At 34.6% G+C, this 19,504-nt stretch overlaps 1 protein-coding gene across 1 annotated transcript in view; it reads right to left on the bottom strand.

Moving 5' to 3' along the window:
- The window catches only part of CATSPERE (catsper channel auxiliary subunit epsilon), a 192,540-nt gene that overhangs the window by 70,311 nt on the left and 102,725 nt on the right, over nucleotides 1-19,504 (bottom strand). Inside the window, exon 10 of the mRNA XM_063082895.1 lies at nucleotides 12,509-12,951. Within this exon, the coding sequence (XP_062938965.1) occupies nucleotides 12,509-12,951 (443 nt within the window). The remainder of the gene's footprint in view (nucleotides 1-12,508; nucleotides 12,952-19,504) is intronic.

The raw sequence follows: 19,504 nt of genomic DNA, 5'->3' as shown, positions 1-19,504 counted from the left end.
CTACTGTGCTGCTTAGTTACCCTGAACACACGATTATCTTCAGTGCATGAATGGCATGCCACGTTTGTTTTTACTGTTAGGCACTTATGGATGAATAAATGTAAGAAAATGATTGTTTATCAATAGCATATAAATTCATTGTCAGGAATGATGGTGACACCAAACAACCACAGATTGTCCACATGGGTGGACACACATTGTTTCAGGCACAACATTATTTAAAATGCTTCATAAAATTACCTTCAGGCTATGCATAAAATGTTTACAAAACATAAATGAATTTTGCATTTAGACTTGGGTTTCTCCCACCCCTAAGAGATCTCATTATGCGTATGCAAATATTCCAAAATCTAAAAAAATTTGAATTCTGAAACACTTCTTGTCCCAAGCATTTTGGATAAGGGCTACCCAACCTGTACAATTTTATATAAACAAATAACATTTTATAATGTCAAATACAATTTTGGCAGCAGATTAGGCATGACAATAAGAAGAAATGAAGTAGAAGATAGATCAGAAGAAATTATAAGAATGCATTCCAGAGAGATATAAGCATGAATAATAAGGAAGAGAATTAAAGACTCTTGGGGAACAGATTGAGAAAATTTAACATATGCTTAATAACTATCATAGAAAAGAAGAAGATGGAGAAAGAGGTATAGACGATATTTGACATTAAATGGATAAACAAATTGTGTTATACACATACCATGGAATACTATTCTACAGTAAAGGGAACAAACTATTCATGACTACAATGTCATGGATAAACCATGAAATAATTCTACTGAGTGAAAGAAGGCAGATAAAACAGAGTACATATTGCACAATTCCATTTATATAAAATTCTGGAAAAAATAAACACACCTATAGTGATAGTAAGCAGATTGATAGTTGCTCAGGGATGAAGAGTGAAAGGAAGATGGATTATAAATAAGCACAAGGAGAACTTTGGGGGTGATGGACATGGGCATTATTTTGATTCTAGTTATTGTTTCATGGTTACATACATATGTTGAATTTTATCAAATTGTATACTTTGAATATGTGCAATTTATTGTCAATTATACATCAGTCAACCTCTTAAAAGAGACAATATTTGGAATTTTAAAAAAGTAATAAGAAAAAGGCATACAGACACTTCACTGGCTGAGAGGAAAATTTATACTTATATACACCTATATTAGAAATAAGGTGGTGCTGGTGCATGACACAGCAGGTAGGCCTCACCACCACCACCTGACTCCATCCCCAGCCCAGACCAGTGCACGTGGAGCAGGGAGACATCCAGCAGGGGAGGCGGAAGCTCTGCAGAGACCACATGCCCTGCAGTGCAGGCATGCGACCCAGAAGGTAGGCCTCACCGCTGCCACCCGACTCCATCCCCAGCCCAGCCGAGTGCATGCTGGCCAGAGAGGATGCTCCCCAGAGAGGCCAAAGACCTGAGGCAACCACACACACAAGGCACTAGTGGCCAACTGAGCAGACACTGAGGTAGCCATACCAAATTGGCAACCCCAGCAACATCCTAGCCAGACAATTGTGTCAAACCAGTGGACTGTGAAACCCCCTGCCACAATGACTAAACACCAAAGGAAAGATACCAGAAATATGAAAAATCAAAAAAGTACACCACCAAAGTATAATAACTCTCAAGCTCTAGATCACATAGAACAAGAAGCCCTTGAAACATCTGACAAGGAATATTGAGTGATAATTCTAAGGGAACTGAATGAGATACAAGAAAACTCAGCTAGACAACATGATGAAACAAGGAAAAGTATACAGGACCTGAAAGAAGAAATGTACAAGGAAATCAATGCCCTGAAAAAGAATGTAGCAGAGCTTGCCAAGCTGAAGAATTCATTCAACGAAATAAAAAACAAAAACAGAGAGTTTAACTACAGGCTTGCAGAAGTAGAAGAGAGAGCTTCTGACCTTGAAGATGGGCTGTTTGAAATAACACAGACAGACAAAAAAAGAAAAAGAAAAAAAGAAAAAAGAATTAAAAGCATTGAAGAAAATATAAGAGAGATATCAGACACCTTAAGTGCTCAAATATCCAAGTCATGGGTATTCCAGAAGGGGAGGAAAAAGGAGATTGCATTGAAAACATATTCAACAAAATAGTGGCAGAGAACTTCCCAGTTATTGAAAATGTCACAGATCTTCAGATTCAGGAAGCTCAAAGATCCCCAAATGTATTCAACCCAAAAAGGTCTTCTCCAAGACATGTTATAGTCAGATTGGCAAAACTCAGAGACAAAGAGAGAATCTTAAAAGCTGCAAGAGAGAAGTGTCAAATCACCGATAAGGGAGCCCCAATCACACTAACATCAGACTTTTCATCACAAACCCTACAAGCCAGAAAGGAATGGGATGAAATATTCAAAATACTAAAAGACAGAGATTGCAAGCCAAGAATACTCTACCCTGTAAGGCTATCCTTCCAAAATGAAGGGCAAATAGTATATTTCTCAGACAAACAAAAACTGTGGGAGTTCACCACCACATGACCAATCTTACAAGAAATTCTCAAGGGAGTACTGGGTTTGGTACCTGAAAAACAACTACCACTGCCATAAAAACCCAAGAAAAATCAAAACCCACTAGTATAATAAAAATGGCATCCATGAAGAGAAAACAAACAAAAAGGCTATCTACAACCCAACAAACCAACAAATACAGAAAACAAACAGTAAATCAGAAAGAAAGGAACAAAAGACACATAAGACATCCAAACAAAAACTCAATAAAATGCTAGGATTAAATCAACACTTTTCAATAACAACTCTTAACATAAAAGGCTTAAATTTCCCAATCAAAAGACACAGACTGGCTGACTGGAATAAAAGGAAGGACCGAACTATATGCTGCCTTCAAGAGACCCACCTCACCCATAAAGACTCACATAGATTAAGAGTGGAAGGATGGAAAAAGATTTACCATGCAAACAGAAAAGAAAAATGAGCTGGAGTAGCTATTCTTATATCTGACAAAATAGACTTTAAACTAAAAACGATAAAAAGAGATAATGAGGACCACTGCATAATGATAAAAGGATTGATCCATCAAGAAGACATAACAATCATAAATATACACACACCCAATGTTGGAGCAGCCAGATTTATAAAACAAACTCTATTAGACCTAAAGAAGGAAATAGACACTAATACCATAATAGCAGGGGACCTGAACACCCCACTGTCAATATTAGACAGATCATCTAGGCAAAGAATCAGCAGAGAAACACAAGATCTAAACAATACTCTAGACCAATTGGACTTGGCAGATATCTACAGAACATTCCATCCAACAACCTCAGAATATTCATTCTTCTCATCAGCACATGGATCATTCTCCAGGATATATCACATATTAGGTCACAAATCAAGTCTCAATAAATTCAAAAAAATTGGAATTATCCCATGTATTTTCTCAGGCCACAATGGATTAAAACTAGAAATCAATAACAAATGAAATTCTGGAAACTATACAAACACATGGAAATTAAACAGCATTCTACTTAATGACATATGGGTCCAAGAAGAAATCAAGCAGGAAATCAAAAAATTTATTGAAACTAATGAAAATAATGATACATCATACCAAAACCTGTGGGATACTGCAAAAGCAGTACTAAGGGGGAAATTTATTGCATTAAATGCTTACTTCGGAAGAATGGAAAGATGGCAAGTGAACAACCTAACACTTCACCTTAAAGAACTAGAAAAATAAGAACAATCCAAACCCAAAGTTAGCAGACGGAAAGAAATCATTAAGATCAGAGCAGAACTGAATGAAATTGAAACCCAAAAAACAATTCAAAAGATCAATGAATCAAAAAGTTGGTTTTTTGAAAAGATAAATAAAATTGACAAACCATTAACATGGCTAACAAAAAAAAGAAGAGAGAAGACTCAAATAACAAAAATTAGAAATGAAAAAGGCGATATTACAACTGATTCATCTGAAATACAAGGAATCATTCGAGACTACTATAAACAACTATACGCCAACAAATTTGAAAATCTGGAGGAAATGGATAAATTTCTGGACACACACAAGCTACCAAAACTGAACCAAGAAGATGTAGAAAATCTGAACAGACCAATAACAATGAAGGAGATTGAAGCTGTTATCAGAAAGCTCCCAACAAAGAAAAGCCCAGGACCAGATGGATTCACAGCAGAACTTTACCAAACATTCAAAGAGGAATTGACACCAATTCTTTACAAACTATTCCAAAAGATTGAAACAGAGGCAAATCTCCCAAACTCATTCTATGAAGCAAACTTGATACCCAAACCAGGTAAATATACAACCAAAAAAGAAAACTACAGGCCGATATCCTTGATGAATATAGATGCAAAAATCCTCACTAAAATACTAGCAAACAGAATACAGCAACATATACATAAAATTATTCACCATGATCAAGTGGGATTCATCCGAGGGATGCAAGTTTGGTTCAACTTATGCAAATCAATAAATGTGATACACCATATTAATAAAATCAAACACAAGGACCATATGATCATCTCTATAGATGCTGAAAAAGCATTTGATAAAATTCAACACTCATTCATGACAAAGACCCTCTATAAGTTAGGTATAGATGGAAAGTATCTCAACATTATTAAAGCCATATATAATAAACCCACTGGCAATATCATCCTGAATGGGGAAAAGATGAAAGCTTTTCCTTTAAGAACAGGAACTAGACAAGGATGCCCACTCTCACCACTCCTATTCGACATAGTGTTGGAAGTACTAGCCAAAGCAATCAGAGAAGAGAAGGAAATAAAGGGCATCCAGATTGGAAAAGATGAAGTCAAACTGTCCCTGTTCACAGATGACATGATCCTATATATCAAACAGCCCAAAGCCTCTACAAAAAAACTCTTGGAGGTGATAAATGATTTCAGCAAAGTTGCAGGATACCAAATCAACACCCCCAAATCAGTAGCATATCTATTCTCCACTAGTGAACATGCAGAAAGAGAAATCAAGAAAGCCTGCCCATTTACAATAGCCACCAAAAAAAAATAAAATACTTAGGAATTGAGTTACCAAGGATGTGAAAAATCTCTATGAGAACTACAAACCACTGCTGAGAGAAATGAGAGAGGATACAAGAAGATGGAAAGATATCCCATGCTCTTGGATTGGAAGAATCAACATAGTGAAAATGTCCATACTACCCAAAGTGATATACAAATTCAATGCAATCCCCATCAAAATTCCAAAGACATTTTTCTCAGAAATGTAAAGAACTATCCAGACATTTATATGGAATAACAAAAGACCACGCATAGCCAAAGCAATGCTGAGCAAAAAAAAAATAAAGCTGGAGGCATAACACTACCTGACTTTAAACTATACTACAAAGCTATAGTAACCAAAACACCCCTGGTACTGGCATAAAAACAGACACACTGATCAATGGAATAGAATAGAGAATCCAGAAATCAACCCATACACCTACAGCCATCTGATCTTTGACAAAGTCACCAAACCTATACACTGGGGAAGGGACTGCCTCTTCAGCAAATGGTGCTAGGATAACTGGATATCCATATACACAAGAATGAAACTAGACCCCTACCTCTCACCATATGCTAAAATCAACTCAAAATGGATTAAATAATTAAACATACACCCTAAAACAATAAAACTTCTTAAAGAAAACATAGGGGAAACACTTCAGGAAGTAGGACTGGATACAGACTTCATGAATACGAACCCAAAAGCACAGGCAACTAAAGGAAAAATAAACAAATGGGATTATGTAAACTAAAAAGCTTCTGCACAGCAAAATAAACAATTAACAGAGTTAAAAGACAACCAACAGAGTGGGAGAAAATATTTGCAAAATATACATCTGACAAAGGATTAATATCCAGAATATACAAGGATCTGAAACAACTTTACAACAAAAAAACAAACAACCCAATTAAAAAATGGTCAAAAGAGCTAAATAGGCATTTCTCTAAGGAAGATATACGAATGGCCAACAGACACATGAAAAAAATGCTCAACATCACTCAGCATTCGGGAAATGCAAATCAAAACCACACTGAGATACCATCTCACCCCAGTTAGGATGGCTAATATCCAAAAGTCTATGAAGGAATAATGCTGGTGAGGTTGCGGAGAAAAAGGAACTCTCATACATTGTTGGTGGGACTGCAAAAAGGTGAAGCCTTTATGGAAAATGGTATGGAGGTTCCTCAAACAATTGCAGATAGATCTACCATATGACCCAGCTATCCCACTGCTGGGAATGTACCCAGAGGAATGGAAATCATCAAGTCGAAGGTATACCTGTTCCCCAATGTTCATCGCAGCACTCTTTACAATAGCTAAGAGTTGGAACCAGCCCAAATGTCCATCATTGGATGAGTGGATACGGAAAATGTGGTATATCTACACAATGGAATACTACTCTGCTATAAAAAAGAATGAAATACTGCCATTTGCAAAGACATGGATGGACCTAGAGAGAATTATATTAAGTGAAACAAGTCAGGCACAGAAAGAGAAATATCACATGTTCTCACTTATTTGTGGGAGCTAAAAATAAATAAACAAATATACAAAAAAACCGGGGGTGGGGGGAAGAAGACATAACAATTACAATTCTTTGAAGTTGATATGACAAGCAAACAGATGTGAGGTTGTTGGGAGGGAGGGAGGTTTCGGTAATGGGCCACAATAATCAACCACATTGTATACTGACAAAATAAAATAAAATTTGGAAAAAATATATAGAAATAAGAAAAGTCTCAAATCAGTAATGGAAACTTCTACCTTAAGAAAATAGAAAAAGAAGAGCAAACTAAACCAAAAGCAAATATAGGTAGGAAATAACAAAGATTACAACAGAAATATACGAAATAGGGAATTAAAAAACAATAGAGAAAAACAACAAAACCAAAAGTTGATTCTTTAAAAAGATCAACAAAATTTGCAAACCTTTATCTAGATTGACTAAGAAAAAAAGAAAAAAAGAAAAAAAGAAAAAAAAAAAAAAAAAGAAAAGGCATACAACCAAATAGAAAAATTGAGAAAGATTTGTATTTCATAGTAGTGAGAATTCAAATAGCCAAAAAAGTATATTAAAAGTTTTTCAGATTCATTGTAAAAAGGAAATAGGAAATAAATATGAAGGTACTTCAAAACGTTTGTGGAAAAATAGAATTCAAAGATAACATGAATCTTTCCACGAACTTTTTGAAGTACCCTCGTATAATTCACACACATTGGTTGGGCAAATATTAAAGACTGTCTATACCAGGTATTGGCAAGTATATTAGTCTACTGGGGCTACCATATCAAAATAACATAGGATGGGTGGCTGAAACAACAGAAATTTATTTCCTCACAGTCTGGAGGCTAGGAAGTACAAGACCAAGGTACCGATAAGGCAGGTTTCATACAGAGGCCTCCTCTCTTGGCGTACAGGGGCTGCCATCTCACAGTGCACTCACATGACCTCTTTGTGTGCGTGGAGACTACTGTAAGGATTGGCAAATAGATCAACGGAACAGAATAGAGAACCCAGAAATAGGCCCACACTTGTATGAACATTGGAGTTTCAATAAAGATGCCAAAGTAATCTATGAAGGAAAGAAAATCTTTTCAAAAAAACGCTGAAATAATTGAATATTCAAACGGAAAATAACAATCTTTACTTGATCTAAAGCCACCATACACAAAAATTAATTCAAGATAGATTGTGGACCTAAATGTAAAGTTAAAATTATAAAGCATTGAGAAGACATGATAGAAGAACATTTTTTGTGACTTAGGGATAGGCAAAGCTTTCTTAGAACACAAAAAGCAATACCATGCATGAAAAATCTTTATCAAAGTTAAAAACTTCTACTTATTAAAAGTCAGCATCAAGAAAATAAATAGGCAAATATAAATTGTGAGAAAATATTCACAAAACATATATCTCCCAGGATATATAAAGAACTCCTAAACTGAATAACAAAAAGATAAACATCCTAGTAAAAAATGGGAAAAATTTGAATAAATGCTGCACAAAAGAAGATATAAGAATAAGTAAACACATGAAAAAGTGCTCAATATCATTAATCATCAGGAAAATGCAAATTAAAACCACAATGAAATATCACCACACATCACCAAAACAGCTAAAATTAAAAAGACTGAACACTGAGTGCTTTTAAGGAGGTAGAACAAGAAGTATTCATGTACATTGGTGGCGGGAGTTAAAAATGGTATAATCCCTTTGGAAAAGTGTCCAGCAGTTTTTTATAAAAGTAAACCTTCTGCTCTATGACTAGCAATTGCGCTACTGAGTATTTATTCAAGAAAAACAGAAACACATGACCATAAAAAGACTTGTGGAAGTCTTGTGCATCTCTTTTCATAATAACATCAAACAGCAAAGAACCAGGTATCTAGCAGAAGGAGGGTGGATAAATAAAATGTGGCATATTCATTAAAATGCAATATTACTCAGCAATGAAAGGAGATGAAACACTGATAGAGTAACATGGATGAATCTCAAAAATATGCTGAGTTATAAAAGCCTTACATTGTATGATTTCATTTACATGGAGTTCTAGAAAGGCAAAACTAATCTATGTTGTAAAAAATAATCAAGAGTGGTTGCTTCTAGGTGATGGGGACAGGGATTGACTGGTAAGGCATAAGAAGAAACATGGGTTGATAACATGCTCTTTCTTGATAGGAGGTCGGAACACTCAGGCATTTGTCTAACCAGTGAATGTATGCATAACTTATATGCACAGAAGTTATGCATACGTATATATAACTTAAAAGGAAACTTCTGTGCATACGTATATATAACTTAAAAGGAAAAAAAATCAACAGATATTGAATTCTAGTTAGTATACCTAGAAATACTAGGTGAAGTTTGCTGATGCCTGGGATTTACTTTGAAATGCATAGGAAGAAGATTGGTGGGTGGATAGATGCACGGATATGTAATAAAGCAAGTACAGTAAAATGTCAATGCAGAATCTAGGAAGTGGACATACAGGTGTTAAATGTAAAATGCTGCCAACTTTTCTATATATTTGAAATTTTTCATAATAAAATGTTGCAGAATTATAATGTAAGTTGAGTTTACAGCCTCACCAAGAATCTCATGTAAAAGATAGTAATTCTACTTGATGGAAATATTTACATATGTTCATTAGGAGGTATATACTAAAATATTCATTGTAGCACTATTCAGAATAGCTCCCCAAATAGAAACAACCTGATATTCACCAACAATAAAATGGATAAGAATTTTACATTCATACAGAGGAATACTATACAGCAGTGAGCATGAATAAATTACAGCTATGCTAAATGATATGGGTTGTCACGTGCACGATATTCAATGAAAAAAGCAGGACACAATTACATACATTTATATATTTATGTATGCATGTGTGTACATATATATGCAATGATTTCATTCATATTGTGTTCAAAAATAAACAAAGGTAAGCTACTTTGTTTAGAGATACATATGGGGATGATGAATCTAAGAAAAGCAGGGAAATTATTACCAAAAAAGTCAGACTACTGTTTAGATTTTGGAAGAGGGAGAAGATTTTGATCAGGGAAGGCACAAGGGGGACTTTGGATGCTTGTAATGTTTTTTTTTTTTTTTTTGACTTGAATGGTAATTACATGAGTGTTTTGTTTATAATAGTTTGTTAAATTATACATATTTAATCCACTTTTTATATGAGTATAATACTTTTTTTTAAAAAAAGAATGATTAGATATGATGCTAGACATCATACTAGACAATAATTTCTCTGTGAAGTTACAATGACCTGATCTGCATGATATAAGAAGGGTGATGTACTAATAACACTGTAATTCACCAGTAGTTGTAGTAGTGGTAATAGTGGTTGTAGTCGTAGTGATGCATACATATAGTGCTTACTATGTGCCAGGTGCTTTTCTAAGTCCTTTACATATATTAACACATTTAATTCTCATAAGAACCTTATGAGGTAGGTACTATTATTATTACTATTATACCCAATTTACAGATAAGAGAACTAAGGCACAGAGAGATTTTAAAAATTTGCTCAGTGTCATTGGGTAGCAAATGATAGAGCCAGCATTTTATTAAAAATGCAAAATTTGATGTTTCATTGTCACTTGTCATTTATTTTGATGGGTAACTAGCATTTTGAGGGGCTGAATTACAAATGGACTAATATATATTATACATCCAATTCTTGGAAAGAAATCACTAGATTAATATATCCCTTGTTTCTAGGCACACAATCAATTCAGCCTCATTTTATTTATTGGATTTCACTTTTCCCTGTATCTTCTCCCTCCATTTTCTTCCCGCATCGTAGGCATTCATAACGTATATCAAAAGCACAGTTGTCTGATATATGTCTTTGGGTCTCTTTGTATTCTTGTAAAACGTATAATGTTTTTTTGTTTGCTTGTGATTTGTGTGTATGTTTCTCTAATATCCATAAATGTTATTACATGTTAGTGCCATGGTCTGAATGTTTGCATCCCCTCAAATCTCATGTATTGAAACCTAATCACCAATATGATGGAATTAGGAGGTGGAACCTTTGGGAGGTGATTAGATCACGAGGGAAGACCCTCATAAATGGGACTAGTACCCTTATAAAAGAGGCCCCAGAGGGCTGCCTTGCCCCTTCTACCATGTGAGGACAGAGCAAAAAGATATTGTCTATGACCAAGCAGGTCCTTACCAGACACCAAATCTGCTGGCACCTGATCTTAGACTTCCCAGCCTCCAGAACTGTGAGTAATAAATTTCTGTTATTATAAGCCATCTAGTTTAAGCTATTTTTGTTATAGAAGCCCAAACAAACAAAGATAGATTTCAAATAGTTTCTTATATTTTTCACTCAACACTATATTTTAAGATCCATCCATGAGACGTATATAAATCTAAATCAGCTTTCTTTCCAAACGTGTTTATGCCAGATTATATTATTATTATTATTATTATTGTTGTCGTTGTTGTTGTAATTAAGTCATTAAATATAGTATTATGGATTGATGAAATGAGTGCTAAATGAAAGTTGAGTTACTGTTTCCCTGACAACAAAGTTGATTTTTCTGGCAAATTTTGATAAAGCAAGTCTCTGAAGAAATTGCTGAATTAGGTATGAGCAAACTAACAGTAAAAGAATGGAAAAAATCATAAAAATCTAAAACTTTGGTTGTTTTGCTAGTGTCTTTAAGTGATTTCTTTATCTTAAAGACACTGAAATAGGAACTCGGAGATTATGCATTATGAGTAAGGTTATATAAGAAAGAAGATGAGGAACTACAACAAGTGGAATTTTTCTGAAGAAAAGGCTTTGGCTCTATATTAAAAGATGGACTAATGAATGTAAATTCATTTATTTAAGTTAGAGTAAAATGTTTCACACGTATCGGTTTCACTGTTTATGATTCTCTGCTTTAACTGACTTTGGAATTAACTGAACATCTCCATTCCATTGCTTCAGATAAGAGGTCCACTATTACCTACGCTTAAGAAAGCTGAGACTAGAAAGGGGAGGTGTGGGATAGAAAATGCCATTTGGGTTACACAGTGTTTGAGAAGAAATTGAAGTAACATGTAAAATGTTGATGTTATAATATTAATTGGAAAAGCAATATACAAAATAATACATACTGTTATGGTAGGTGGTTTGCAAAGACGGCTACAATAATTTCTCCCATTTCTTTATGCATGTCCCTTTACAGTATGACTTTGCTATTTCTCCATAAGAGATAGAGTCTGTTTCCTCATCCTGTGAATTAGGTTTGGCCATGTGACTTGCTTTGACCTGTAGAATGTGGCCAAACCTGGGCCTCAAGAGGCCTTGTATCTTCTCCTCTCATCTGCCCTGAGATTCCCATGGGAAGAAGCCAGGTCTAGCCTGGAGGATAAGAGGACATAGGAACAGAGGCAAGTGTTCCAGCTGAGGCTTCTTAGACTAACAAGTCAATGTTAGCACCAACCACCTGACATGTGAACGAGGCCATGTTAGATCACCCACCTGGATGAACCACAAGATGACCACAGCCACATGGATCAACCCAGATGGAACCTGTGGAATGGTGCAGCCACTCAGAACCCACATTGCTGAACCACAGAACTGATTGTTGTTTGAAGACATTAGGTTTTGAGGTAGTTTGTTACACTACAATCGATAACAAAAGTTTATAGAAAAGCCATGCATTCAAAAAAGAAAAAGAAAACAGAAAGTGAACAATATAATTGACAATGTGTTTTGAAGGAATATATGTTTAGGCAGCAAAGAGGTGTCGGTTGTTGGAAAACAAAAATTGTTATACAAGAATTAATGGCTTATCATGTTATTATTTATTAAAAACTCACATTCCTCAACATTTTCCCAGCTGAAACTAGACGAGAAATCTGTTTAGTAGAGTGTTAATATTATGCTGTTATATTTATTAAAATCAAATGAAGAAATTGAAGGTGTTAACTTACCATAGTTTTAGTGCAGTATCCAAAGGCAATTTCATAGTGAATCTGATGTTTCTCTACTAATATTTTTGGGCCATACTGTTCCACAATAATATTCAGACCAATATTTTCTGGGTAGACTACTTGAACCCAAAGTTTCAGTGTGTCTGTCTTGTCCAAAAAGTAAAACATACGAGCAATATTATTATGAAATGCCACATATGGGCATTTGTCTTTTGTTTTGAAAGCTATACTTTGTATTTCCAGACTTAAGGGATAATCCTGTCTCTGTACTGTGCCATTGTCAAAAGCATACAGGAGATATACTTGTCCAGATGAGTGCAAGAAAAATAGTGATTTTATTGTGTTATTTGCCCATAAGTGTAGCTTTACTGCATCTCTAGTATTAATCTTGGAAAAAAAAATTATATTATTTTCCATTTTTATCAACATAGTTCCATAATAATCTGGAAAAAAGAGAGAAAAGTTTGTGTTATTCTAAGTTACAATAAATCATGCTATTTTATTTTAGTGTATTTTTAACCAAGATCATTTGTTTTATAATAACTGAGTATTTATATTATATGAGAAAATTAGAGTGTGCAGGCATGAACCTGTAGCATTACATTATATTGGAGAACTACTTTGCCACTTCATTGTCTTCAGTTTCTTCCTGAATACATTTTCTCCTTATATTTACCATATCACTTCTATACATCACATCGTTTACATAGGAAAAAGATCTGGAATTAGTGTATTAAGAGATAATAAGGTTGAGCATGACAGGAATAGTATTATTAGGAAGTGTGTTATGGACTGAATTGTATCCCTCTCAAATTTGTATGTTGACTGTTTTTGGAGATAGGACATTTAAGGAAGTAATTAAGATTAACTGAGTTCATAAGTGTGAGGCTCTAATCTGATAGGACTAGTATCCTTATAAGAAGAGGGAGAGACAGCAGGGATCTCTGCCTCTGGGCACACAGAGAAGAAAGACCATGTCAGGACACAGTGAGAAGGCAGCCATCTGTAAGCCAGGAGTAGAGGTTTCATCAGAAACTAATCCTGACAGTACCTTCAGAAATGTTAGAAAATAAATTTCTGTTGTTTAAACCACCCAGTCTATGGTATCTTTTTATGGCAGCCCTACCAGACTAATACAATTGAGATGGAGAAATGGGAGCAGGGGGTGGGTGGGACTGGAATAACGCATAGCCCACCATTGCAGCTTCACTTATAGCAGATAGTAATCAATTCTCTACCCTTAATAGAATATTCTGCCTAAGTCATAGCAGGTCATGGAGGATAAGTCTCTTAACCTCTTTGGTTCTGTTGCTATATCTGTAAAATGAACAGTTTGACTAGTCGATTTCATAGCTTTCTTTCAAGAAATGACATTCTCTAAGTATAGCCTCTAGGGGTATACCTTGTTTAATTTTTAAAAGACAACGCCTAGGATGGGCTGGAAGGAGGAAGGTGAATTCATAGAGTCAGGGAGGTTCAGACTGTGTTGTGCTTGTCCATCTTACATTTGGAATCTGAATAAATCAGTAACATTTTTACAAATTACCATAAATTATATTCTAATCAAACTTACCTAATCAGAAATATATGCAGTAGATCAACAGGGTGGAAGGGGAGAAAACTACAAATCACTGCTGAAAGAAATTAAAGAGGACACAAAAAGATGGAAAGACATTCCATGCTCTTGTATTGGATAAATTAACACTGTGAACACACACACACACACACACACACACACACACACACACACACACACACACACACACACACACACACTACCCAAAGCGATCTACAGATTCAATGCAATCCCCATCAAAATACCAATGACAGTCTTCACAGAAATAGAAAAATCAGTCCTAACATTTATATGGAACAACAAAAGACCTGAATATCCAAGGCAATCTTGCACAGCAACAAAAAAACCAGAGGCATAATGCTACCTGATTTCAAATTATATTACAAAACTATAGTAACAAAAATGGCATGGTACTGGCATAAAAATAAACACTTGGACAAATAGAACAGAATAAAGAACGCAGAAATCAACCCACATACTTATAGCCAACTGATTTTTGACAAAGGCAATAAGAAAATACATTGGGGAAAAGACTGCTTCTTTGGTAAATGGTGCTGGGAAACTTGGACACTCGTGTTGAACAATGAAACTAAACCCATACCTATCACCATATGCCAAAATCAACTGAAAGTGGACTAAAGACTTAACTATAAGACCTGAAAGTACAAAACTCCTAAAAGAAAACATAGGGGAAACACTTCAGGAAGTAGGACTTGGTAAAGTCTTTAAGAATAAGACCCCGAAAGCACAGGCAATAAAAGAAAAAATAAATAAATGAGATTATGCCAAACTAAAATGCTTTTGCACAGCAAAAGAAACAATTAACAGAGCAAAATGACAACCTAAAGAATGGAGGAAATATTTGCAAACTATTCATCCAACAAGGTATTAATACCCAGAATATACAAAGAACTCAAACAACTTAACAGTAAAAAAGCAAGTAACCTGATTAAAAAATGGGCAATGGAGCTGAAGAGTCATTTCTCAAAAGTAGAAATATAAATGGCCAACGGACATATAAAAAATGCTCAACATCACTAAGCATCAGGGAAATGTAAATAAAAATCACATTGAGATATCATCTCACTCCAGTTAGACTGGCTATCATCAAAAAGACAGAAAATAACAAGTGCTGGTGAAGATACAGAGAAAGGGGAACTCTCCTACACTGTTGGTGGGACTGTAAATTAGTACAGTCTGTTACGGAAACAGTATGGAGGTTCTCAAACAACTACAGAGAACTGCCATACAATCCGGCAATCCCCCTGCTGGGTATATCCCCACAGGAATGGAAATCATCATGTTGAAGGGATATCTGCACTGCCATGTTTATTGCAGCTCTATTTAAAATAGCCAGTAGGTGGAACCAACTTAAATATCTATTGATGGACAACTGGATAAGGAAAACGTGGTATACATACACAGTGGAATACTACTCTACCATAAAAACGAATGAAATTCTGCCATTCACAGAAACATGCATGAACTTAGACAACATTATGTTAAGTGAAATAAGCCAGGCAAAGAAAGAGAAATAACACACGCCTTCACTCATAAGGGGAACCAATAAACAAACAAACAAACAAACAAACAAACAAATAAATAAATAAATAAGAAAGAAGGAAAGATACGAAAATCACAATAACTCGTTGAACTTTCAAAGGGAGTAGAATGGAACTGAGGCCAACAGAGATGGGAAAGGGGGAGGTGGATGTGGGGTTCGTGAGAAATTGGTAAAGGGCTGCAAAAATAATTAAAATGTGTAAAGTTGAATATACTAATTACCCTGATTTGGACATCACATATTGCACACAGGTATGATACTCAATGCTGTATCCCACAGATATGTACAATCAATTATGTTTCAGTAATAATAATAAAAAACCCACAGCACCCCCCCTTGCAAAAAAGATGTTAGATGAAACTGGGTTAAAAAAAATGCAGGGTGGAAAGGGAGATACGCGTTGACGGATGACATAATAAAATATATCTCTATGTCGAATGAAAAAATTACAGGATACCAACAATATGATGATATATAAAATATAAAGCCTTACAAGCAAAACAATATATTGTTTTTGGATTATATATTATGTCCAAATTGCTTCACAAGAAGGTCCCTCTTTTCTTTAGCCAGGTTTACCTCTAGCCACTTTGTGTCTCACAATTTATTATCTCATCATACTGAACTAATTTCAGTTCCACAAACTTGCCACGTTCTCTCCCACCTCCAAATTTTTGCACATGCTGTATTCTCAGTTTGGAATGCTAACTTAATCCCCTATCCCAACTAGTGACCTCATTTTTCTAATATATATATATATATATACACACACACGCACACACACACACACACACACTATCCCCCTGGTTTCAGTTTAGAAGTCATTTCTTCCACACCTAGTTTTCTGATCCCATAAATCTGGATTAGATACTCCTCCTATATATTTCCATAGCACCCTCTCTTTTGCTGATGAAAAACGTTATCAAATAATCTCTGGGTTAAGTATGAAGTTAAGATGAAAGTTAAGCATAACTTAAAAAATAATGACAATAAAAACACTATATATAAAATCTCCTGGAATGCAGCTAAAACCATACAGAGAAAAATTTATAGCCTCATGCTTCTTTATAGTTTTAAATGTTTAGAAAACAAGAAAGACTGGAAATAAATGAACTAATCATTTAACTTAAGAAGCAGATGACAGACTGTCAAATTTACAAAAAGAATGCAGAAGTGAAGAATCAATAATGACAAAAGCAGAAATTAAGGAATTAAATAAAAAAGAAAGTAGATTTGATAACTAAAATCAAGCATTCTTTTTAAAAGATAAAATAAACAAAAACAAAACCTGAAAAATAATAAGCAATTTCTTGTAAGCCAAACTAACAAGGGGATGGGATGCCAACAATATTACAAATGAGAATGAGAATATAATTACAGGTACATAAGAAATTTAAAAGTGAGAATGAGAAACTTTTGCCAGTAAATTAGAAAACCTAGAGAAAATGAACAATTTCCTAGATAAATATAAACAACCTTCTCTTGTGGATCTTACATTCCAGCAGAGAAGGCAGCCAGTAAATACGAAAATAAATAGATTACATAGTGTTATTCTGTAGTGCTCGAAGCAATATAGAGCTAGTGCGGCAGATGAGTAGAAAAGAATGGCTTAGAAACAGAATCTGATTACTGTCAGGAATAAATATATAATAAAGGTAGCATTTCAGATTAATGGGAAGGGTTTTCTTAATGAAAGAATGATTTGATGGCAACACCAGCTTTCACTAGAAAAAATAAAATAAGATTCTTAACTCATACTAAACATAATTCTAGATGAATTAAATACCAAAACATAAAAATTAGAATTATAAAAATAATGGCAGTATTTTTATAATTGGAAAGACCTTTCAAATTATGGCATTACATCAGAAGTAGCAAATAAAAATATTAACAAAAGTGGATGCATAAAAATACAATAGAATCGTATCTTTAATATCTAAATATCAAACTCCTTCCAGAAAGGAACAGGAAATTACACGCTAGAGAAAATATTTGCAATACGTGTCAGAGATACATGGCCACTCTACATTATAAAGTCAGAACATATCGATATAGATAATTAAATGCAAAAATATCTATAAACAGTATGAATAGACAATGCACAGAAGAATTTGGCCAGTAAACATATGAAACTAGACATAACATCTAATTATAAAAGATATGTGTAATAAAATGAGAGTCACACATTTTTCTTCACACAATTTGTAAATATTAAGCAGATTGTATAAAAATATAAATTTTCAAATACTTTTGGGGGAGTTTAGACTGTGACAAACTCTATTGGAGGACAATTGGGAAGGACTTATCAACTTCTAAAATATTCATAACCTGTGATTCAGGAATTCTATATCTGGAAATTTGTATTATAGAAATACTTGTGTAAGTGTGTATGTGTGTGTGTACTGATACCTTCTGCAGCATTATTTGTAACAGCAAAAGAACTGAGGCCTAATATATAACTAAATATCTACTTACACCCCTATTAGTGAAACAATAGTGTACATAGACAGTGGAACTTTACACAGCAGTTAAAATGGCGTTCATTTTTTATGTATTAAATATTTTGTTTTGAAAATATGCCCATTATATTTTTGTATTTGGTTTTTAAAGCCCAGACAAATTCACAGGAGCTCGCTAATAGTGAGAAATGGGAATGGTGAGACATGAGGGCCTTTAACTTCATACCTCATACACTTATGAATTATATAAAGTTTTTATTGCTTCTGAATGGCCTTCAGTACAACATTCAGAATGGTATTTAAGGTCTTCTAAAATCTATCCACAATTTATTATTCTAAAATTATCCTCTTATCACTGTAGTCCGTTGTCTTTTAAAAATACAAATATCCTGCTTCTCTCTTGCTTAAAACTCTCTGTAAAAAATTCTACATATTTGTGGAATACAGTGTGTTGTTTCAATATATGCATACATTGTACAATTATTCATTTAGGGTAGGTAGCTTATCTATCACCTAAACATTTATCTTTTGTGTGTGTGTGTGTGTGTGTGTGTGTGTGTGTGTGTGTGTGTGTGTGTGTGTGGTGATTATGGTCAAGACCCTCTTTTCTAGCTACTTAGAAATATACAATGTAATACGAGTGGTCTTCAAAATTTCGTGGAAAATGCATATTATGATAAGACTATGCATGAATTTCAAATTTTTTTGCACCAAAATAAACTTGCACTAACTTGTTATAACATCTCTGAACAGATCTAGTATGCGGCACTAAGAAGGATACACTAAGGATGCACTAAGAAGACTCTTTGGAAAGAGCCACTGTTAGAGCAACATGAATTCTGCTAAAATTGAAACAAGAGAAACATAGTATTTATGGTGAAGCTTGGGTGAAAGAATGATAAGATCATCAATGGTTTATGAAAAATTTATGGGGACAATGCTCTCTTTCCAATCAGCATTTACAAATAGATAACTCATTTTAAGAAGGTAGGAGATGATGTTGGAGATAAAGCCCATAGTCACAGACCATTCACACCAATTTTTGAGGCAAACAGTAATCTTGTTCATGCCCTAAATGAAAAACACTGACGATTAATAGCAGAAACAACAGCCAACACCATGGACATCTCACAACACCATGGACATCTCACAGCACCATGGACCTCTCAACTGGTTCAGCTGACACAATTCTGACTGAAAAATTACAATTGAGCAAATGTTCCAGTTGATGGGTGCCAAAACTGTTAAGCCCAGATCAGCTGCAGAAAAGAGCAGAATTTTCAATGTAAATTTTAAACAAATGGGATCAAGATCCTGAAGCATTTCTTTGAAGAATGGTAACAGGAGATGAAACATGGCTTTACTGGTACAGTCCTGAGGACAAAGCACAATCAAAG

Source organism: Cynocephalus volans, chromosome 18 (assembly GCF_027409185.1).
Source record: "Cynocephalus volans isolate mCynVol1 chromosome 18, mCynVol1.pri, whole genome shotgun sequence".
NCBI lineage: Eukaryota > Metazoa > Chordata > Mammalia > Dermoptera > Cynocephalidae > Cynocephalus > Cynocephalus volans.
Note: the sequence above shows the minus strand (reverse complement) of the source record. Positions and strands in the feature narration are given on the sequence as shown.